The sequence below is a fragment of the Pongo pygmaeus genome, chromosome 10, assembly GCF_028885625.2.
Source record: "Pongo pygmaeus isolate AG05252 chromosome 10, NHGRI_mPonPyg2-v2.0_pri, whole genome shotgun sequence".
Classification (NCBI taxonomy): domain Eukaryota; kingdom Metazoa; phylum Chordata; class Mammalia; order Primates; family Hominidae; genus Pongo; species Pongo pygmaeus.
In genome coordinates this window covers 110266972-110289851 of record NC_072383.2, presented here as the reverse complement: position 1 = coordinate 110289851, position 22880 = coordinate 110266972, and the positions used below count along the sequence as shown (strand labels likewise).

Sequence of the window (22880 nt, the reverse complement as noted above, 5' to 3'; positions counted from 1 at the left end):
AATCCTAATTGTAACCTGTAAATACTTAGCTCTTTGATCATCTAAGCTTTGGACAGAAGAGCGGAAAAGGACATGAGGCAGATCCCAATTTCTCTGTTCTGTTTTATCAAGATTTTGTATATTTTTATTTTGTATATTTTATTTTAAGTGATATGCTTAGTTATGTTAAAAATAGCATATAAGAGGAGGAGGATATAAAATCTAGTGTTTGACTTTTGGGTTCTGTAACAGCTGTCTTTTATATTTAACCTGCACCATTATCTTTTGGTGTCCTGGATAGGTGTCCTGTTTGCCGGTACTGTCAAACGCCCGAGCCAGTAGAAGAAAATAAGTGTTTTGAGTGTGGTGTTCAGGAAGTAAGTAATGGGTGATGGAAAAGAACAAAGAATGCAGCTTTAATTGTCATGAGTTTTCTTCTGCCTGGTAGGACTTAAGTTCTTTATTTTTAATTTATTTTTTATTTTAAGAGACAGGGCTTACTGTGTTGCCCAGGCTGGTCTCGAACTCCTGGCCTCAAGCAGTCCTCCCACCTCAGCCACCCACAGTGCTGGGATTGCAAGTGTGAGCCACTGCACCCAGCCTAAATTCTTTAAAATTTTTTTTCTTTTTGTCTAGGGTCAGGCAAGACATATGAATACACAAATTATGTTGCTCCTGAGCTAAATTTATTCCTTTTTTTCTTTGCACTTTTGAAAGGCTTAGACTTTTACTGATGAATTGTGAATTTTTTTCTTGCTATTCACATAGTGCTCCTTAGAAATCAGCAAAAAAAAAAATGACCCATAAAAGCATCCTTGATTGTTGGGTTTTAAACATACATTTAATCAATCAGGCTCCTGTAGAAACAGTTTTTTCTTTTTTTTTTTTTTTTTTTTTTTGAGACAGGGTATCATTCTGTTACCCAGGCTGGAGTGCAGTGGCATGATCATAGTTCACTGTAACCTCAAATACCTGGGCTCAAGCCTTCCTCCCATCTCATCTTCCCAAGCAGCTGGAACCACAGGTGCATGCCACCATGGCCTAGTAGGTTATTTTTGTTTTGTTTTTGTTTTTTGTTTTTTTTGTAGAGTTGGGGTCTTGCTATGTTGCCCAAGCTGGTCTTAAACTCCTAGGCTCAAGCGATACTCCTGCCTCAGCCTCCCAAAATGCTGAGATTACAGGTGTGAGCCACTGTGCCCAACCAACAATTCTGTCTTCTAGTGTCTCAGGTTCCTTCCCACTCTGAGTGAGCTGGATCGATTGTTTGTTTGTTTGTTTTAAGATGGAGTCTTGTTCTTATCGCCCAGGCTGGAGTGCAGTGACACGATTTTGGGTCACTGCAACCACCTCCTGGGTTCAAGCGATTCTCTTGCCTCAGCCTCCTGAGTAGCTGGGATTACAGGCAGCTGCCACCACGCCCAGCTAATATTTGTATTTTTAGTAGAGATGGGGTTTCATCATGTTGGCCAGGCTGGTCTCAAACTCCTGACCTCAGGTTGATCCATCTGCCCCGGCCTCCGAGCCATCGCGCCCAGCCAGATCATTTATTTTTATTTAACTAATTAAGATCTTACCTCTTCCGGCAGAATCTTTGGATTTGTTTAATATGCGGCCACATAGGATGTGGACGGTATGTCAGTCGACATGCTTATAAGCACTTTGAGGAAACGCAGCACACGTATGCCATGCAGCTTACCAACCATCGAGTCTGGGACTATGCTGGAGGTGAACACCACTCTCTTTTCTAATTTGGACTCATTCTGTGTGGAAACTTTGCCTTCACAACCTCTTCACTTTCCCTCCCAGCTTGAAATGTCATCTTCTGACAGCTGTTGCAAACCCAAATTCTCAGTTTCCCTGAGGGCACTATTTTTCTAGGAATGTCTTGAATCACACATTATAAAGGGATTTAATACTTCCATTCTTGCTTTCTCCCTCCCCTCTAAAATTCAAATGATTTGACACTTTTAAAGAAATATTGTAAGGCATTTAAATTAGATCTGGAAAAAAAAATTTTGTCAGAGTTAAAAGTGTACAGAGACCCTTTTCATTCTAAAGAAACACACTTTTGTTGACTCTTTCTTTAGATAACTATGTTCATCGACTGGTTGCAAGTAAAACAGATGGAAAAATAGTACAGTATGAATGTGAGGGGGATACTTGCCAGGAAGAGAAAATAGATGCCTTACAGTTAGAGGTAAGAGACTTAATGAGTTATCACTCAGTATCTGTTTCTACTGCTCTTTACTATTCTAATTTGAAATATTTGTCATTTACCTGGATGTACATTTTTTTTTAAAGTTTGGTCATGGCCGGGCGCGGTGGCTTATGCCTGTAATCCCAACACTTTGGGAGGCTGAGGCAGGTGGATCACCTGAGTTTAGGAGTTCAAGACCAGCCTGGCTAACGTGAAACCCTGTTTCTACTAAAAATGCAAAAAATTAGCTGGGCATGGTGGCACACGCCTGTAATCCCAGCTCTTCGGGAGGCTGAGGCAGGAGAATCGCTTGAACCCGGGAAGTGGAGAATCGCTTGAACCTGGGAAGCAGAGGTTGCAGTGAGCCGAGATCACGTCATTGCACGGCAGCTTGGGCAACAAGAGCGAAACTCTGTCTCAAAAAAAAAAAAAAAAAAAAGTTTGGTCATTGCTGTGAGGTGTTTTTAAAATATTTTTATTCTGTTTTTCTTCTTTGAAAGTCTAAATGTCAGCTGGGTGCAGTGGCTCACACCCCTGTAATCCCAGCACTTTGGGAGGCTGAGGCAGGCGAATCACCTGAGATCAGGAGTTCGAGACCAACCTCGCCAACATGGTGAAACCCTGTCCCTACTAAAATTAGCTGGGCGTGGTGGTTCATGCCTGTAATCCCAGCTACTTGGGAGGCTGAGGCACCAGAATTTCTTGAACCCGGGAGGCAGGGGTTGCAGTGAGCTGAGATTGTGCCACTGCATTCTAGCCTGGGCGACAGAGCAAGACCCTGTCTCAAAAAAAAAAAAAAAAGTCTAAGTTTCACTGTGTCTTATTACTTTCATTGTGATGTCTGTAGTTGTCTCAAGTTCAGTGTTAAGATTGTCTTCCCGTAGCTACAGGCTAGAGTACAGTGGTGCAATCTCGGCTCACTGCAACCTCTGCCTCCCGGGTTCAAGCGATTCTCCTGCCTCAGCCTTCCGAGTAGCTGGGACTACAGGTGTGTGCCACCACGCCTGGCTAATTTTTTGTATTTTTAGTAGAGACAAGGTTTCACTGTGTTAACCAGGATGGTCTCGATCTCCTGACCTCGTGGTCCGCCTGCCTTGGCCTCCCAAAGTGCTGGGATTATAGGCGTGAGCCACCGTACCCGGCCACGAGTCATGTTTTATATAAATTTCAAAAAATGTTGTTTTAGAAACATACCTTAACCTTAGGAGGAAGTGGACATTTGAAAACTTGCTCATTTCAAGACTCTTAAAGGTCTGATAGTAAAATGGCCTAAAATGAGGTTTATATTGTTATTAATAAATCATTGTATTAATAAAAAAAGATCAAACACTTGTAAGTGTTTAGAATTAGTAAATCCTCCACATTAAGTGTACATGCATTCTGTTCATACAAGAAATACTGGCCGGGCACAGTGGCTCATGCCTGTAATCCTAGCACTTTGGGAGGCTGAGGTGGGTGGATCACCTGAGGTAAGGAGTTTGAGACCAGCCTGGCCAACATGGTGAAACCCCACTTCTACTAAAAATACAAAAATTAGTTGGGTGTGGTGGTGGGCGCCTGTAATCCCAGATACTTGGGAGGCTGAGGCAGGAGAATCGCTTGAACCTGGGAGGCGGAGGTTACAGTGAGCCCAGATGGTGCCATTGCACTCCGGCCTGGGCGACAAGAGCAAAACTCCATCTCCAAAAAGAAAGGAATATTTATTGGCCAGGCATGGTGGCTTATGCCTGTAATCCCACCACTTCAGGAGGCCAAGGCTTGATTGCTTGAGTTCAGGAGTTCGAAACCGGCCTTGGCAACATAACAAGGCCTTGTCTCTACTAAAAATAAATTTTTAAAAAAATTATCCAGGTGTGGTGGCATGTACCTGTAGTCCCAGCTACTCAGGAGGCTGAGGCAGGAGGATCCCTTGAGCCCAAGAGGTTGAGGTTGCAGTGAGTTGTGATTGCACCACTGCATTCCAACCTGGGCAACAGAGTGAGACCCAGTTTTAAACAAAAAAAAAAGAAAGAAAAAAGAAAAATGTTTGCTGTCAGCCACTGGTGCTAGTGCTGCAAACGCAGCATTGAACAAACTCCCTGCTCTCATGGAGCTTAGGGTTCAGTAGGATAGATGTTCTTCTCCTTGCCCTCTCTGTAGCCTGCAGACATGTTTATATCTCTTCTAGTCTTCTAGAATGATTTTTCCAAAGTGGAGATGTGACCTTGCCACTCCTTGGCCTTGGGTTCCCCATTGCCCATATTTGTCAATATTATAATACCCCAAAGCCTTCCACTGGCGCCATATCTCCTAACCCAGCAAATTAGTGTTACAACAGCCTCATTAGTGTTACTCATTCATTTCTGAAGAGATTCTAATGTCCACAGCTCTGTCTTGGTCAAGTAGTTCTCTGGACTCGGATCTCTGTCTTTATCTGTTCTTCTCCTATCTGTCAGCACCCTCTCAAATCTCGCCTTCTCTCAGGTCTTACTGTCATACGACATCTGTCCCTTCCCTGTGGTTACACAGCACTGTTCATTCATTCATGCAGTCATGCAGCAAACAGTTCTTGACATCCACCATGTGCCAGGCACTGGGGATACAGCAGTAGAGATATAACCCTCGCTTTCAAAGAGTTCATAGTCCAGTCAGGGAGACAGGCAGGTAAACTGGTGATGAAGTGCTGCTGTCCTGAGTGCTGTTACTGATAGGCACAGTGCTATCAGTCAGGGGGTGCCTGACTCAAGTGCTGGGTGGGACAGGACCTGGGACAGGACTGCTTCATGGGGTCAGGGAGACAGGTAAGTTTATTTGAGTTACACATAGATTTAAAACCACTGTGGTTCTTCTTAAAGTCAGCTTGACCAGAATAAAAGTTTTTATAAGTACATTTATTCTGACTAGATTGTAAGCCCCAGGAGGACAGAAGCATAATGTCATTTGTGTCCCCTGGTCCAGTATATATTGAGTAGAGTAGAAGCAGGGCTTAAATATACCATTCTGTTGGTTAGTTTTAGTTTTCTGTGGATCATTAAAGATCAGATTTTTAAATTGGATTTCAGAGACTGACAACAGTGACTTACATTTTGGTCTTTATTCTCTGTGTTTCTAGTATTCATATTTACTAACAAGCCAGCTGGAATCTCAGCGAATCTACTGGGAAAACAAGATAGTTCGGATAGAGAAGGACACAGCAGAGGAAGTAAGTCTGTTTGGTTTGGTGACTGCTGAAATGACATATGGCAGGGCACTCTGATGGGGGGTGTGGAAGGCAGAGTACAGGGAAAGAGGAATCTTACCATCTTCCCTTCTCAGGCAGGTAATAGGTGGAGAACTGTTTTGCCACTAAAAAGAAACTTTGGATTTAAAGGCTTGACTTTTTTGATATTTTGGGGTCTTAGGGGGTTTTGTTTGCTTTTTTTTTTTTTTTTTTTAACCTCAATCTGGTTTTCTAGTGCCTTGTGAAGTTCCACTAAAAACATAGAAGTATCTACATGAGGGTTTGTCATTTGAGTCAGGCACTTGGGAACTGCTGCCTTTGGGAGCTAAACATGAACTTCTAAGGCAATGAAATGGCGCAGAGCCTTTCTAAATGGAAGGAAATAAAATTGGGCAGAGATATTGGCACTTCATTATTCACCCTGAAGGTCTAGGGCAGCAGTTTTCAAATTTCAACAAAATAGTCCTTTAAAAAAGATGCCATTCACTACTTCAGCAAAATTAAAAAGTGGTATGATTTTGGTGGAAACTCAGATGGAAGGCCCAGCCCAGAGCTCTGTCTCCAGTATGTGCAAGGAACCCTGTGACTTCCAAAGAAGGTAGTCTGAAAACTAGTAAGCACCTGTGTATAATTGTGTATAATTATGGCTCTAGGAACCTTTCTTTGGACCTAGGGACAGTGTTTGTAATTCAGTGATTCCCTTAGTATGAAATAAAATCTTGTAAAATTTCTCAATGATTACTTTAGTAACTTTGTGAGTCCTCACCTATCCTTGGGCCTTCAGATAGGCAGTACAGAGCTGGGCTTGGGGCCCACCTCTGAGGTGGCTAGGAATATCCTGGAGTTTAGCAGGCAGGGCCATGGGCCCCAGTTTCTGGATATGCCATAAGTGGGCAAAATCAAGTCTTGTAAAAATTAATGCTTAACATCAGCTTTAGGCCAGGTGTAGTGGCTCACACCTGTAATCCCAGCACTTTGGGAGGCCAAGGCAGGCAGATCACTTGAGGTCAGGAGTTTGAGGCCAGCCTGGCCAACATGGCGAAACCCAATCTCTACTGAAAATACAGAAACTGGTCGGGCGTGGTGGCAGGCGCCTGTAATCCCAGCTAGTCAGGAGGCTGAGGCAGGAGAATTGCTGGAGCCCAGGAGGCAGAGGTTGCAGTGAGCCAAGGTTGCACCACTGCACTCCAGCCTGAGCAACAGACCGAGACTCCGTCTCAAAAAAAAAAAAAAAAAAGTCAGTTTTAAAATGATCTGCAGTTAAAAGTTATTGATGAAATTCTTACAAGAGCCTTCTAATCAATGCATGTGCCCTTCCAGTGGCACCCAAGGTCACTTGACTTTACTAGTTCTGAATAGGGCTTGATTAGAGTATGTGCAGGGCGGACCACCTCCCAAGGCTCTCGATGGAGCAGAGCGCAGGTCGCTGCCGCGTACTGTGAAGTTGGCTCACGGGAAGTGCATTGGCAGCTCCACTGCAGCTGCACTCATGGGTTTTTCCACGGGATATACCAGTGTGACTATCTCAAGTGCTTCATCCAGACCCTTGAGAGCTAAGCTCAGGATTCTCTCTGCCCTCTAGGATTCTTCAGGATTAACTGCATTCCCTAAAACATGCCAATGAAAAGCAAGTCAAGGGGCAGGAAAACGAAACACTGAAACTTATGTTTGCTTTTAGGTCAGGGTAAAATGGAAGCCAGAGCAGCTCTAAATAAAACGCTTGGGGTGCTTAAAAGGATGCTTTTGTTTTCTGGTAACAAATGTCATTTATCCATAAGTTAATGGATGATGCAAGCCTTTTGTTCCGCCACGGTCCTCCTTTTGGCTAGTCCCTTGTCCATTAGCACCCCCAGCAGTAGAACATGTTCAGGGAGAAACAGTAACCCGGACCCTGGATCTCACTGACAGAGATTCTTGTTTGTGGGCCTTCCGTAGATGTGGAGGAGGGGTGTGGATCAAGGTTGAAATTCACTGTGGGCTTCAGTTATAAACACTGTTTCTTTCCCCCAGTGCCTTAGGTAGTGCCGTTATTATAGCATGTGAGCAGAGCCTATTCTAGACGATGAAGCTCACAGACACTCAAAGGTTCTTAGTTTTCATGGCCATGTATGAGGAACACATGGTAGGCAGAGGCAGTCGTAAGGTGAACTCCTCTAAAAGTATATCTTCTCTTGTGGATGTCTAGCTCCATTTTAATCAGTATTTTTCCAGCTGTGGATTGTAAAATGAGTTTGGTGGACCACAACTAGCATTTTTATTAGATAAAATAGTGTAGATGTAAATATTAGGGTGTAGTACAATTAATATTGTTTTGTGAAACATTTCACTTTTGTGTGTGTCATGGGTGTTTCTTACTGTGGGCTAATGGTCAGAATTTTTCATTTGTTTTTTGAGATAAGATCTCACTCTGTTGCCCAGGCTGGAATGTAGTGGCACCATTACAGCTCACTGCAGCCTCAGGCTCAGCCTCTCATGCTCAAGCGATCCTCCCACCTCAGTCTCCCTAGTAGCTGGGACCACAGGAGGGTGCCACTGTGCCTGGCTGATTTTAAAAAGAATTTTTATTCAGATCGGGGGGTCGGCCGGGCACAGTGGATCACGCCTGTAATTCCCAGCACTTTGGGAGGCCAAGGTGGGCGGATCACGAGGTCAAGAGATCGAGACCATCCTGGCTAACATGGTGAAATCCCATCTCTACTAAAAATACAAAAAATTAGCCAGGCGTGGTGGCACGTGCCTGTAGTCCCAGCTACTTAGGAGGCTGAGGCAAGAGAATCACTTGAACAGGGAGGCGGAAGTTGCAGTGAGCTGAGATCGCGCCACTGCATTCCAGCCTGGGCAACAGAGCGAGATGCCATCTCAAAAAAAAGAGAGAGAGAGAGAGAGATGGGGGAATCTTACTATGTTGCCCAGGCTGATCTCCAGCTCCTGGGCTCAAACAAACCTGCCACGGCCCTCCCAAAGGGCTGGGATTACAGGCGTGAGCCATGGCACCGGACCAGAAATGTTTTAATAAGCACTAATTTAAATCATTGTTAACATTTGTCTGTAGCAATATTAAAAACCTTTTTGGGCAGGTGCAGTGGCTCATGCCTGTAACCCCAACACTTTGGGAGGCCGAGGCAGGCAGATCACAAGGTGAGGAGATCGAGACCATCCTGGCTAACATGGTGAAACGCCGTCTGTACTAAAAATACAAAAAATCAGCTGGACGTGGTGGTGGATGCCCATAGTCCCAGCTACTCAGGTGGATGAGGCAGGAGAATGGCATGAACCCAGGAGGCGGAGTTTGCAGTGAGCCGAGATTGCACCACTGCATTCCAGCCTGGGCGACAGAGTGAGACTCCGTCTCAAAAAACAAACAAACAAACGAACAAACCTTTTTAGGGTTACCTTTATATTTTCATCTTGATTTAAATGTGTTTGGCTTAAGTATCTTTACTGTCCAAGACATGTACAGTTTGGTTCCTTATGATAGTAATTTCTGTCCTTTTCAACTTCCTTAAACTGACAGGAGTCAGTTTAGAAGAAAATTTCAAAAGGATCTAGTGCTCTGTTATTTTAAAATAATATTGAAGAGAAAATTAATACCTAACTAGAATTTGAGCGATTTTAAAGCTATTTTGATTTTTATGACATAGAAGTACATTTAGAAATCTCTCTTCCAGCCAGGCGTGGTGACTCACGCCTGTAATCTTAGCACTTTGGGAGGCCGAGGCGGGCGGATCATGAGGTCAGGAGTTCAAGACCAGCCTGGCCAATATGGTGAAACCCCATATCTGCTAAAAATACAAAAATTAGCTGGGCGTGGTGGCATGCACCTGTAGTCCCAGCTGCTCAGGAGGCTGAGGCAGGAGAATCGCTTGAACCCGGGAGTTGGAGGTTGCAGTGAGCCAAGATAGCGCCATTGCACTCCAGCCTGGGTGACAGAACAAGACTCTGTCTCAAAAAAAAAAAAAAAAAAAAAAAAAAGAAATCTCTCTTCCATGTTCTTCCAATGGAGGTTGGCTATAAAGTTAATTTGAACAAAACATTTATTTGTATTGTATTGTATTGTATTTTTTTGTGATGGAGTCTTGCTCTGTCTCCCAGGCTAGAGTGCAGTGGTGTGATCTTGGCTCACTGCAATCTCCACCTCCCTGGTTCAAGCTGCTCCCTGCCTCAGCCTCCTGAGTAGCGCCTGCCACTGTGCCTGACTAATGTTTGTATTTTTAGTAGAGACAGGCTTTCACCATCTTGGCCAGGCTGGTCTCGAACTCCTGACCTCGTGATCCACCCGTCTTGGCCTCCCAAAGTGCCGGGATTACAGGCATGAGCCATCTTGCCCGGCCTATTATTATTACTATTATTAGTAGTAGTATTAGTATTATTATTAGAGCTAGTGCTATTAGAGACTTGCTAGGCAGGCTGTATGGAAAATGATTAAAAAGAAAGGTCTAGCTGATCCCTGGGCTGTATGACTTAAATTCTCAGCCACTTTCAGTTCCTGTTATATTGCCTTGTGGTTCACCCGGCCTCCCAACTTTGCCTCCCCACCAAATCTTTTGCTAGTGTCCTTAGACCAGTGGAGTTGAGGAAATTCCCAAGTTCGCAGATCTTCACACAGAAGTGGATCCAGTATCTACCTAGCCAGACTCCAACATACTCTGGGCTAGGATGGCTGCCGTCTGATATGTTATACATCAGAATTTTTTAATTCTCTTATGTTTTTAAGGCTGTGTAATATGAATTAGTCTATGTATATTGTTTTTATAAATAGACTCAAAAGAACATGGACTGCTTATATTCCATGTGGCTTCATGATACATGAAAAAAATATTGTGAATTGGAAAAAATAAACGACTAGAGTCAACTGTCACAAGTTTCTTAGATTATCAATGTTTGTCTCTACAAAAAATACAAAAATTAGGTCAGGCGCAGTGGCTCATGCCTGTAATTCCAACACTTTGGGAGGCCGAGGCGAGCCGATCACTTGAGGTCAGGAGTTTGAGACTAGCCTGGCCAACGTGGCATCTCTACTAAAAAATACAAAAATTAGGCCGGGCGTGGTGGCTCATGCCTGTAATCTCAACATTTTGGGAGGCCGAGGCAGGTGGATCACCTGAGGTCAGGAGTTCGAGACCAGCCTGGCCAACATGGTAAAACCCTGTCTCTACTAAAAATACAAAAATTAGCTGGGCGTGGTGGCAGGCGCCTGTAGTACCAGCTACTTGGGAGGCTGAGGCAGGAGAATTGCTTGAACCCAAGAGGCGGAGGTTGCAGTGAGCCAAGATCATCCCACTGCACTCCAGCCTGGACGACAGAGCAAGACTCCGGCTCAAAAAAAGAAAAAAAAAGATTTCCCGGCATTTTTAATCCTATTACAGAAATTCTTTCAAATGATTACCTCACCTTTTCTTTATTTTTTTTCCCCTGCCTGGAAACTGCCATATCTCACCTTTTCTAATTTTGGTTTGTCAAAGTTATATACAGATAATTGGGGGGAAAAATATGATGTTAGTCCCAAAGAGCACACCACATTACCTTTGTGAAATGAATCTGATTTCTCTTTGCTCTTTCAGATTAACAACATGAAGACCAAGTTTAAAGAAACGATTGAGAAGTGTGATAATCTAGAGCACAAACTAAATGATCTCCTAAAAGAAAAGCAGTCTGTGGAAAGAAAGTAGGTATAATCGGTCTATTCTGTTGTAACAGGCTCTATAAACAGACAGTTTCTTTCATTCCTATGGAAACACCCTCATTTTCAAATATATGTATCACCAGGTTTTCAGGAGTCTCCCTATATATGGAACAGGCTTCTCGTTTATTAAAAAATGCGGGGTTTCATACCAGATGGATGCCATGTGGAATGCAGTGCTCTCTTCTGATGTCTGTGCACTTGCACTGTGTGCAGATATCTTCCATTTTTGCCTGTGAAAAGCAATTTTCTTCCATCCAGAGCCTTCGGCTTCTTTGAGCCATTGTGGCTGAGAACTGGCAGTTAGGAAGGAGACTGTGTCTAAGCTGGAGATGTTCTATGCTGTGGCCTTGGGCAGGAGTTAAAGGCAAGAGATGTTGAATATGGAGCAAAAAACTCATGAACAGCATGGCGTTAACATTCCTTATTTACTGTTATTTGGGAAGATAGTTGCTACTGATTGAAATTACCAGCCAGGTATGGTGGCTTACGCCTGTAATCCCAGCACTTTGGGAGGCTGAGGCAGGCAGGTTGCTTGAGCCCAGGAATTGAAGACCCTGCTACTCAGGAGGCTGAAGTAGGAGGATCACATGAGTCTGGGAGGCAGAAGCTGCAGTGAGCCAACATCTCACCACTGCACTGCATCCTGGCCAACAGCGAGACCCTGTCTCAACAAAAATAAAATTTTGTTAAGCTATTGTAAAAACAACACTACAAAATTAATAGAAGGTTAAAAATTACCCTGTACTTTCAGCACCCTAACAAATTGAACAACTGTTAAAGAATACAAAGTAAAAACTGGACGGGGGTTTTTTTTTTCTTTTTTTGGAGACAGGGTCTTTCCCTGTCACCCAGGCTGGAGTACAGTGGCACAACCTTAGCTCACTACATCTTTTTTTTTTTTCTTTTTTTTCTTGAAACGGAGTCTCACTCTGTTGCCCAGGTTGGAGTGCAGTGGCGCGATCTCAGCTCACTGCAAGCTCCGCCTCCCGGGTTCACGCCATTCTCCTGCATCAGCCTCCCAATAGCTGGGACTACAGGCGCCCGCCACCATGCCCGGCTAATTTTTTTGTATTTTTAGTAGAGATGGGGTTTCACTGTGTTAGTCAGATGGTCTCGATCTCCTGACCTCATGATCCACCCACTTTGGCCTCCCAAAGTGCTTGGATTACAGGCGTGAGCCACCGTGCTCGGCCCATCTTTATTTTTAGACAGAGTCTTGCTCTGTTGCCAGGCTGGAGTGCAGTGGCGCAATAGGCTGGAGTACAGTGGCGCGATCTCAGCTCACTGCAACCTCCGCCTCCCAGATTCAAGTGATTCTCCTGCCTCAGCCTCCCAAGTAGCTAGGACTACAGGAGCACGCAACCACACCCAGCTAATTTTTGTATTTTTAGTAGAGACGGGGTTTCACCATGTTGGCCAGGATGGTCTCGATCTCTTGACCTCAAGATCCGCCCGCCTCGGCCTCCCAAAGTGCAGGGATTACAGGCGTGAGCCACTGTGTTCAGCCGGCTCACTACATCTTCCACCTCCCTAGGCTCAGGTGATCCTCCCACCTCAGCCTCCCAAGTAGCTGGACTACAGCTGTGCACCACCACCCCTGGCTAATTTTTTTTTCTTTCTTTTTTTTTTGAGATGGAGTTTCGCTCTTGTTGCCCAGGCTACAATGGTGTGATCTCGGCTCACCGCAACCTCTGCCTACGGGGTTCAAGCAATTCTCCTGCCTCAGCCTCCCGAGTAGCTGGAATTACAGGCATGCGCCACCATGCCTGGCTAATTTTGTATTTTTAGTAGAAACAGGGTTTCTCCATGTTGGTCAGGCTGGTCTCAAACTCCCGACCTCAGGTGATCCGCCCGCCAAAGTGCTGGGATTACAGGCATGAGCCACCATGCCTGGCCTCTGGCTAATTTTTTGTAGAGACTGTTTTACCATTACAGGCATGGGCCACCACACCCTGCAAAAACTGGAAGTTCTTTTTCACCCTCTAGATCCTGCTATCTAGTGTTAACCATTATTAACCAGTACCAGTGAATATTTCTTCTTCTAGATGTTTAGCTCTGCCCACATAAATATCTCACATGCATAATCTTTTCTCTGCAAAAATAGAATCTAGGTATTCTCTTTGATAAAATATGTTTTTGGATTTTTTTTGATACTAGCACATCTAAATCTATCCTGATCTTTGTAACATCTGCATGCTATTTAATTGTATGGATGTACCATAATGATTTCTGTTGTTGTGGTTGTTGTTGAAATAAGGTCTTGCTGTGTTGCCTAGGCCAGAGTACAGTGGCGTAATCATAGCTCACTGCAACCTCCAGCTCCTGGGCTCAAGTGGTCCTCCTAGTCTGAGCTTCCTGAGTAGCTAGGACTACAGGTGTGTGCCACCATGCCTGCCCAATTTAAAATTTTTCTGTAGAGACGGGGTCTTGCCATATTGCCCAGGCTGGTTTTGAACTCTTGGCCTCAAGTGATCCTCCTGTCTTGGCCTCCGAAAATGCTGGGATTATAGGCATGAGCCCTGCACCTGGCCTGCCATAATAATTTTGACCAGGTCCCTATTGATTGTGTCAAGTTGTGTCAGATATCACACTACTATAAGCAATACTGTAAAGAGCATCTTTCTCCATGTCTCTTTTTGCCCAATCCTGAGTATTCTATGGTATAAATTCCTAGAAGTAAAATAGCTGTGTCAAGTTGTGTCAGATATCACACTACTATAAGCAATACTGTAAAGAGCATCTTTCTCCATGTCTCTTTTTGCCCAATCCTGAGTATTCTATGGTATAAATTCCTAGAAGTAAAATAGCTGTGTCAAAGGGCATGCAAATTTTTTGTTTTTATTTATTTATTTTTTTGAGATGGAATCTTGCTCTGTCACACAGGCTGGAGTGCAGTGGCACTCCAGGCACGATCTCGGCTCGCTGCAACCTCCGCCTCTCGGGTTCAAGCAGTTTTCCTGCCTCAGCCTCCCGAGTAGCTGGAATTACAGGCACAAGCTACCACACCTGGCTAATTTTTGTATTTTTAGTAGAAACGGAGTTTCACCATGTTGGCCAGGCTGATGTTGAACTCCTGATCTCATGGTCCACCCTCCTCGGCCTCCCAAAGTGCTGGGATAACAGGCGTGAGCCACCGTGCCTGGCCCAAATTTTTTGTTTTTATAGATGTTGCCAAGTTGTCTTCGAAAGAGTTTATACCAGTTCATGCTCCAGTGCTAGTGTGGAAGTGCCTCTTTTCTCATGGCTCAGCTCTTGGGTGTTCTGATGCATAAAAATAGCATCTCAAATAGTGGGAGTTTTTTGTGTTTTTTGTGTGTGACTGTTTTTGTTTTTTGTTGTTGTTTTTTTGAGACAGGGTCTTACTCTGTCAGACAGGCTGGAGTGCAGTGATGCAGTCATAGCCCACTGCAGGCTCAAATTCCTGGGCTCAAGCAGTCCTCTGCCTCAGCCTCCCAAGTAGCTGGGTCTGCAACTGCACATCACCACACCCAGCTAATTTTTTAAATTTTTCTTTTGTAGAGACGGTGTCTCGCTATGTTGACCAGGCTGGTTTCAAAGTGACCCTCCCACTTTTGCCTCCCATAGTGCTGGGATTACAGACATGAGCCACTCTACTGGGTCTCAGATGGTATGGGTTGTTTGAGACAAGGTCTCGTTCTGTCACCCAGGCTGGAGTGCAGTAGCATGAACACAGCTCACTGCAGCCTTGACCTGCTGGGATCAAGCAATCCTCCAGCTTCAGCCTCCTGTAAATCTGGGACCACTGGTGCATGCCACCCCACCTGGCTAATTTTTTTGATTTTGTGTAGAGACAGGGTCTTACTTTGTTGCCCAGGCTGGTCTCGAACTCATTTATTTCCTCTTTCATTTGCTGAAGTGATCCTCTCACCTCAGCCTCCCAGAGTGCTGGGATTCCAAGCATGAGCCAATGCACCTGGCCTCAAATGGTGGTTTCATTTGCAATTCTTTACTTATGAGTAAGACTGGACATCAAGAATAGGGCACTCCCAAGTCTAAAGCCCTTTGGTTAGAATAAGTGCCCTTTTTTTCCCCTTCAGCAAATGCAATGAAGTCAGAGTACCTGACTCTCCAAGAATGCCACTTTTCCTCATAACTTCCTTATCACAGCTATCATCTCGAAGGCACCTATTTAACCACTGACTGCAAAACAAAGAAGCAGTAGAATTTTTACCATCAGTCACAATAGTTTATGCTACTGAAAACTTTCTGATGCTTAAAAAAAAGTGTCTTAGAAGTACATTTGTGGGCTGGACGCAGTGGCTCACACCTGTAATCCCAGCACTTTGGGAGGCCAAGGTGGGTGGATCACAAGGTCAGGAGTTCAAGACCAGCCTGGCCAAGATGGTGAAACCCCTTCTCTAAAAATACAAAATACAAAAATTAGCCGGGCACGGTGGCAGGCTCCTGTAATCCCAGCTACTTGGGAGGCTGAGGCAGGAGAATCGCTTGAACCCAAGCGGCAGAGGTTGCAGTGAGCCAAGATCACGCCACTGCACTCCAGCCTGGGCAACAGAGTGAGACTCCATCTCAAAAAATAAATAAATAAATAATACACTTGTGGACTGGCGCAGTGCCTCATGCCTGTAATCTCAGTACTTTGGAAGGCTGAGGCGGGTGGATCACCTGAGGTTGGGAGTTCAAGACCAGCCTGGCCAACATGCGGAACCCCAGTATCTACTCAAAATACAAAAATTAGCCAGGCATAGTGGCAGGTGCCTGTAATCCCAGCTACTTGGGAGGCTGAGGCAGGAGAATTGCTTGAACCCAGGAGGTGGAGGCTGCAGTGAGCTGAGATCGTGCCATTACATTCCAGCCTGGGCAACAAGAGCAAAACTCCATCTCAGAAAAAAATACACTTGTGTTAAGTAGAGCAAAATTCTTGCTTTGCATAGCTGATTGTGATGGCAGCAAACCAGTCTCCCTCACCATGGGAGAAAGGGGTCTGTCCTAAAGGGATTCTGAGGTCATGGTTTCTCTGTTCAATCCCAGCGCAGAAAGGGGACTGTGTCAGCAAATGAAAAATGTGCTTTTGTCTTCCTTTGTTTTTCAAAAGGTGCACTCAGCTAAACACAAAAGTGGCCAAACTTACCAACGAGCTCAAAGAGGAGCAGGAAATGAACAAGTGTTTGCGAGCCAACCAAGTCCTCCTGCAGAACAAGCTAAAAGAGGAGGAGAGGATTTTGAAGGAGACCTGTGACCAAAAAGATCTGCAGATCACCGAGATCCAGGAGCAGCTGCGTGATGTCATGTTCTACCTGGAGACCCAGCAGAAGATCAACCATCTGCCTGCCGAGACCCGGCAGGAAATCCAGGAGGGACAGATCAACATCGCCATGGCCTCAGCCTCGAGCCCTGCCTCTTCGGGGGGCAGTGGGAAGTTGCCCTCCAGGAAGGGCCGCAGCAAGAGGGGCAAGTGACCTTCAGAGCAACAGACGTCCCTGAGACTGTTCTCCCTGACACTGTGAGAGTGTGCTGGGACCTTCAGCTAAATGTGAGGGTGGGCCCTAATAAGTACAAGTGAGGATCAAGCCACAGTTGTTTGGCTCTTTCATTTGCTAGTGTGTGATGTAGTGAATGTAGAGGGTGCTGACTGGAGGGCTGATAGAAAGGCGCTGCGTTTGAAAAGGTCTTAAGAGTTCACTAACCTCAGACATTCTAATGACCATTTTGCCTTCCTGCTTGGTAGAAGCCCCAACTCTGCTGTGCATTTTTCCGTTGTATTTATGGAGTTGGTGTATTTGACATTCAGTTCTGGGGTAGGTTTAAGATGTTAAGTTATTTCTTGTAACCTCAAAGGTAAGGTTATATAGCACTAAAGCACCAAACCTCTCTGAGGTCATAACAGCTGCTTTAAAGAGAGGTTTCCATTGGCTACTAAGGAGTTATGAAAATTCCCTAGCAATAGTATCATATCATTATCATCTCCCCCTTCCTCTGGGGAGTGGAAGAATTGCTTGAATGTTATCTGAAAAGAGGCCCGGTAGTAAACCAGGCCCTGGCTCTTTACCAGCAGTCATCTCTTCTTGCTCTGGGGCCAGCCAGGAAAAACAAATAACCCGGGGCACATTGGGTAGACTCAGTGTAGGAAAAATGGTGGCAGCTCCACTGTTTATTTTTGGTGACTTCATACGTCATTATGAACCGCAATTAAGGAGGAGGCTTAATGGCTGTTCCCAAACTCAAATCTCAGAGTGGGTATCCTAGCATCTAGCAAGACTAAGTGGGGAGATTTCTCATCCGTGTGAAAATGTAGAGTGAGGCCTCTGACTAGCTAATTGTGTATTTTGTTGGGTTTAGTATTTTCTAAATGTTTACAAAATATTGGGCTGCGTGTTCAGGTTGCAGCTAGAGAGAGCTTGGGCAGATTTTCAATTATGCTTTCAAGATATAACCAAAGGCTGTTTCTAAATCCTAAAATTAGAATTTCAACAGAGCCCCCTTTAGAACAGTCATATAACGCTTGTGTGGGTCAACAGAGGGGCTGTGTACTCTCTCTGGAACCATAAATGTCAAATAATTCATAACCTGCAGTAACTGAGCAAACTTAAAATAAGACCTGAGTTGGAATTTAGTTTCTTGAAGAGGTAGAAGGATAGGTTAGTAAGATGTATTGTTAAACAAGAGGTTTTGGTTTTTGCTTTATAATTAGCCACAGGTTTTCAAATGATCACATTTCAGAATAGGTTTTTAGCCTGTAATTAGGCCTCATCCCCTTTGACCTAAATGTCTTACATGTTACTTGTTAGCACATCAACGGTATCGCTAATCACCATCCGTTTTTGTGGGATGTGCTGCAGCATTTCCCAAAAAACTTTACCTGTAATGTTGCAAAATGAATGTACTCAGACATTCTTAATTTTTACTTAGGGCAGACCAACTCTTTGAGTCTCTCTTGGACTTATATATACAGATATCTTAAGAGTGGGAATGTAAAGCATAACCTAATTCTCTTTCCTATAGAGATTCTATTTTATTTAAAATCTATTTTTACACTAGTTAGAATCCTGCTGTTTTGGCCAAGTACTTGTCTTGCATGTCTGACCTTGCAGAAGCTGGGGTGGATCATAGCATACTAATGAAGAGAATTAGAAGTAGTTTACAAAGCTCGCTCACTCCTCATTTCTCTGTGATCCCGTCTGTCCAGTGGCCCCACCACCACCTGGGAAAACAGATTTTTCAGCATAGGTGGGATAAATGCTCTGAAAGGCTGTGCCCAGAGGAATGAGCAAATAGGCAAATGTTTCCAAACTACTTGAAGGTTTAAAAAAATATGTCCCAGAAAAAAAAATCTTACCAAGATATGTAAAGAAAATGTTTTTTTTTTTAAACAGTCAGAGTCATGTTTGAATTTCACAAAATCACATCAGACAGAAGTTGTTTTCTTCAGGAGGGAAATGAACCACTTAATATACCCATACTACCTTGAACAATGAAATTGAATTAAAATAGCCAAACTTTGAAATTATTCTGCCCTGTGTGAAATTTGTGTCTCTGACTGACGTTTGCTTGGGAGCATGTCTCTAATAATCTAAGAAAGTGTCAGCCGGGCACAATGGCTCAACACCTGTAATCCCAGCACTTTGGGAAGCTGAGGTGGGCAGATCACCTGAGGTCAGGAGTTCAAGACCAGCCTGGCCAACATGGTGAAACCCCGCCTCTACAAAAATACAAAAATTAGCCAGGCTTGATGGTGGGTTCCTGTAATCCCAGCTACTGGGAAGGCTGAGGTGGGAGAATCGCTTGAACCCGGGAGGCAGAGGTTGCAGTGAGCTGAGATGGCGCCATTGCATTCTAGCCTGGGCGACAGAGCAAGCCTCCATCTCAAAAAAAAAAAAAAAAAAAAGTGGGCCGGGCGTGGTGGCTCACGCCTGTAATCCCAGCACTTTGGGAGGCTGAGACGGGCGGATCACGAGATCAGGAGATCGAGACCATCCTGGCTAACAGTGAAACCCCGTCTCCATTAACAATACAAAAAAAAATTAACTGGGCGTGGTGGCGGGCGCCTGTAGTTCCAGCTACTCGGGAGGCTGAGGCAGGAGAATGGCGTGAACCCGGGAGGCAGAGCTTGCAGTGAGCCGAGATTGCACCACTGCACTGCAGCCTGGGTGACAGAGCAAGACGCCGTCTCAAAAAAAAAAGTGGCCTTGATTTAAAAAGCAACGTAAAAATCAACCCCTTGGTTGAGTGCGGTGGCTCACATCTGTAATCCGACCACTTTGGGAGGCTGAGGTGGGAGGAATGCTTGAGGTCAGGAGTTCAAGACCAGCCTGGGCAACATGGCCAGACCCAATCTCTACCAAACAAAAAAAAAAAAAAAAAAAGTTTTTTAATTAGCCGGGCGTGGTCTTGCACACCTGTAGTCCCAGCTATTTGGGAGGCTGAGGTGGGAGGATCGCTTGAACCCAGGAGTTCGAGACTGCATGAGCCGTGATTGTACCACTGCACTCCAGCCTGGGCAACAGACCCTGTCTCAAAAAAAAAAAGGCCCTCAACAATATAGTGAGCATCTAGATTATTCATCTTTCCACTCCCTTCTTCCAGGTTCCCAAACTAGTGAAAAGTAGCTGAACTGGGCAAGGGAAGTCCTAGGCACACAACTCTTGCAAACTAAAAGCACATTTTTTTATTTTTTATTTTTTTTGAGACAGTCTTGTTCTCTCTCCCAGGCTGGAGTGCAGTGGCTCCACCTCGGCTCACTGCAACCTCCACCCCCTGGGTTCAAGCGATTCTCCTGCTTCAGCCTCCCAAGTAGCTGTGCTTATAGCGCGTGCCACCACGCCCAGCTAATTTTTTTGTATTTTTAGTAGAGACGGAGTTTTGCCATGTTGGCGAGGCTGGTCTCGAACTCTTGACCTCAAGTGATCCACCCGCCTCAACCTCCCAAAGTGCTGGGATTACGGTTGTGAGTCACCGCACCCAGCCACTAAAAGCAATTTCTACACCTGAGACTATTTCCCATGCCCTACACTAAGCTGAGATTGTTTTTTTTGGGGGGGTTTGTTGTTCTTGGTGCGAAACCGTCATAAATGTGACTTGTTAGGATACATTGATCAATATATAAACACTGAAGCAACTGCCCACTCTCTGCTTGCATGGCAAAGTTGTCCTCCTCAAAAGGGCTGAGAAACTGATTTCTACAGCGAGCTAGTAGAGTGTGGAGAACTTGGCAAATCACGAATGAACAACCTTCTGTCATCGTTTAGAAACCCCTCTCCTAGTACAGTCAGGCTCCACAAGCTACAAATACCATCCATGAGATTTGGCTGCCATGCATGATGCCACGTTGCTTGGGCTGGTGGCATATTTTGGCTTGTGCGATGCCATGGGCTTATCTAAAAAAGGAAAAAGTCACTCTTGTTTTCTCCAGGATAAAGCTGAATTAACTGCTGCAGAGTGACTCTGCTGCATCACTTCTCTTGGCAGCAGAAGGGAAATTAAAAGTCTCTTAAGAATCAGCTCCTGCACCTTAACAGTGCTGGGGGTCCTTTAAACTACCCAGAGACCAGGCTATCACCTTAATTGAGTTTAGGAAGCCACCGAGTATTCTGTGGCAGACCTTTTCTGCTGGCCAGTCCTTTTCATGCTTCCCTGTGAAAAATCTTGAAATAGAGACCCAGAATACCTATAAAATGGTTACACCAACAGATGCAGCTTTTTTTTTTTTTTTTTTTTTTTGAGACAGAGCCTCACTCTATTGCCCAGGCTGGAGTGCAGTGGCGTGATCTCAGCTCACTGCAACCTCCGCCTCCTGGGTTCAAGCAATTCTCATGCCTCAGCATCCCAAGTAGCTGGGATTACAGGCACACACCACCATGCCTGGCTAATTTTTGTATTTTTTGTAGAGATGGGGTTTTGCCATGTTGGCCAGGCTGGTCTCGAACTCCTGACCTCAAGTGATCCACCTACTCGGCCTCCCAAAGTGCTGGGATTATAGGCATGAGCCACTGTGCCCAGCCATTTTTTGTATTTTGTATTTTGGTAGAGATGGGCTTTTGCCATGTTGGCCAGGCTGGTCTCAAACTCTTGGCCTCAAATGATCTGCCTGCCTCGGCCTCCCAAAGTGCTGGGATTACAGGTGTGAGCCACTGCACCTGGCCCAGATATAGCTTTGACAGTAAAGAGTGAAGGAGTAATAGGGAGAAAAGTCTGTCCTTTAGGAGCCCCAAGTTTTATCCTAGAGCCAAGGCCAAGTGTCTGCTTCTCCTCTGCAAGGTGAAGTTGATTTTTCACCTCCCACCCTCACCCACGGGCCTCCCCCAAACCCTGTTCTGTAGTCTCCCTGGAGCAAGTGAAAAGCATTATTTGCATTTGGGTATTAGTGGACTTCAGGGAAGTTACATAAGGCTTTTAATTTTTACTGGAGTGGGGGCTGGCCTATTTATCCTGATTAATGCCATAATCAACAACTTCTTTCTTTCTTTCTTTTTTTTTTTTTTTGAGATGGAGTCTCGCTCTGTCCCCCAGGCTGGAGTGCAGTGGCGCCATCTCAGCTCACTGCAACCTCTGCCTCCTGGGTTCAAGTGATTCTCGTGTCTCAGCCTCCTGAGTAGCTGAGATTATAGGCGCACACTACATGCCCGGCTAATTTTTGTATTTTTAGTAGAGATGGGGTTTCGCCCTGTTGGCCAGGCTGGTCTCAAACTCTTGACCACAAGTGATCTGCCTGCTTCGGCCTCCCAAAGTGCTGGGATTAACAGGCGTGAGCCACCATGCCTGGCCATCTTTTCATGTTTTAGTGATAACCTTTCTTTACCTTGTATTCCTGAAACTCACATGTTCACAGACATTTACGACCATAGGGTCTATCAGACATTAATTTGGAAACTTGTACTTCCAGAAGCCAAAACAATTTCAGAATTATTGTAGCTAGTATGCTTTTCATGAACATTGAGTAGTCTCTCCCTGTAATTCTGGAAGCTTAGGAGGACATGGAAGAAAGGGGTTCTGCAGTTGGTTCTTAATCTGGATTTTGCATTCTTGCTGCATGAAAGGAAGAGATGAACAATCTTGTTTTATACAAGATGATTGCAGTCTTTGGGGCCTAATGTTGAATTGCTTCGAGTGAAAAACTCACTGGAATCATCTGGAAAATGTGGTTTTCGTACTTGGCACGGAGCTGCACTGGTGCAGATAACATTTGTTACTCCAAGGCTAATTACCACACTTACTAAGTGAACTGAAGCAGCTTTGTTTCTTTTCAGACCTTGTTCTAAATCTCCTGACCCAAGACTCCTTTCCGATCCAGCTCAAGATTGCCTTGAAACAAATGCAGGGAGGTTTGTCCAGGAGGGGAAGTCCAAGAGTGAAATTACATGCAAGATCCCAGAACAAGAACGTGTACAGCACTCAGGATAAATCTGGGTGGTGGTTTTTTTTTTTGAGACCAAGTCTTGCCCTGTCACCCAGGCTGGAGTGCAGTGCAGTGGCTGGATCTCGGCTCATTGCAACCTCCGCCTCCTGGGTTCAAGCGATTCTCCTGCCTCAGCCTCCCAAGTAGCTGGGATTACAGGTCCCCACCATCACACCTAGCTAATTTTTGTGTTTTTAGTAGAGACGGGGTTTCATTATGTTGGCCAGGCTGGTCTCGAACTCCGGACCTCAAGTGATCCATCCACCTCGGCCTCCCAAAGTGATGGGATTACAAGCGTGAGCCACCACGCCCAGCCTGGGTGTTGTATTTTCAAAAGATAAAAGCAGGCCAGGCATGGTGGCTCACGACTATAATCCCAGCACTTTGGGAGACTGAGGCAGGAGGATCACCTGAGGTTGGGAGTTTGAGACCACCCTGACCAACATGGAGA

General features: G+C 45.0%; 1 protein-coding gene across 2 annotated transcripts in view; it reads left to right on the top strand.

The window, feature by feature from the left end:
* Positions 1-18541, top strand: part of BRAP (BRCA1 associated protein) — a 44521-nt gene extending 25980 nt beyond the window's left edge. The window contains exons 7-12 of one of the 2 annotated variants that reach the window (XM_054442150.1): positions 281-356; positions 1566-1704; positions 2067-2176; positions 5268-5357; positions 10937-11040; positions 16133-18541. In XM_054442150.1, the coding sequence (XP_054298125.1) occupies positions 281-356; positions 1566-1704; positions 2067-2176; positions 5268-5357; positions 10937-11040; positions 16133-16496 (883 nt within the window). In that variant the 3' untranslated portion in view covers positions 16497-18541. The remainder of the gene's footprint in view (positions 1-280; positions 357-1565; positions 1705-2066; positions 2177-5267; positions 5358-10936; positions 11041-16132) is intronic. The other variant, XM_054442152.2, reaches the window with a different exon arrangement.
* The last annotated feature ends 4339 nt before the right edge of the window (positions 18542-22880 follow it).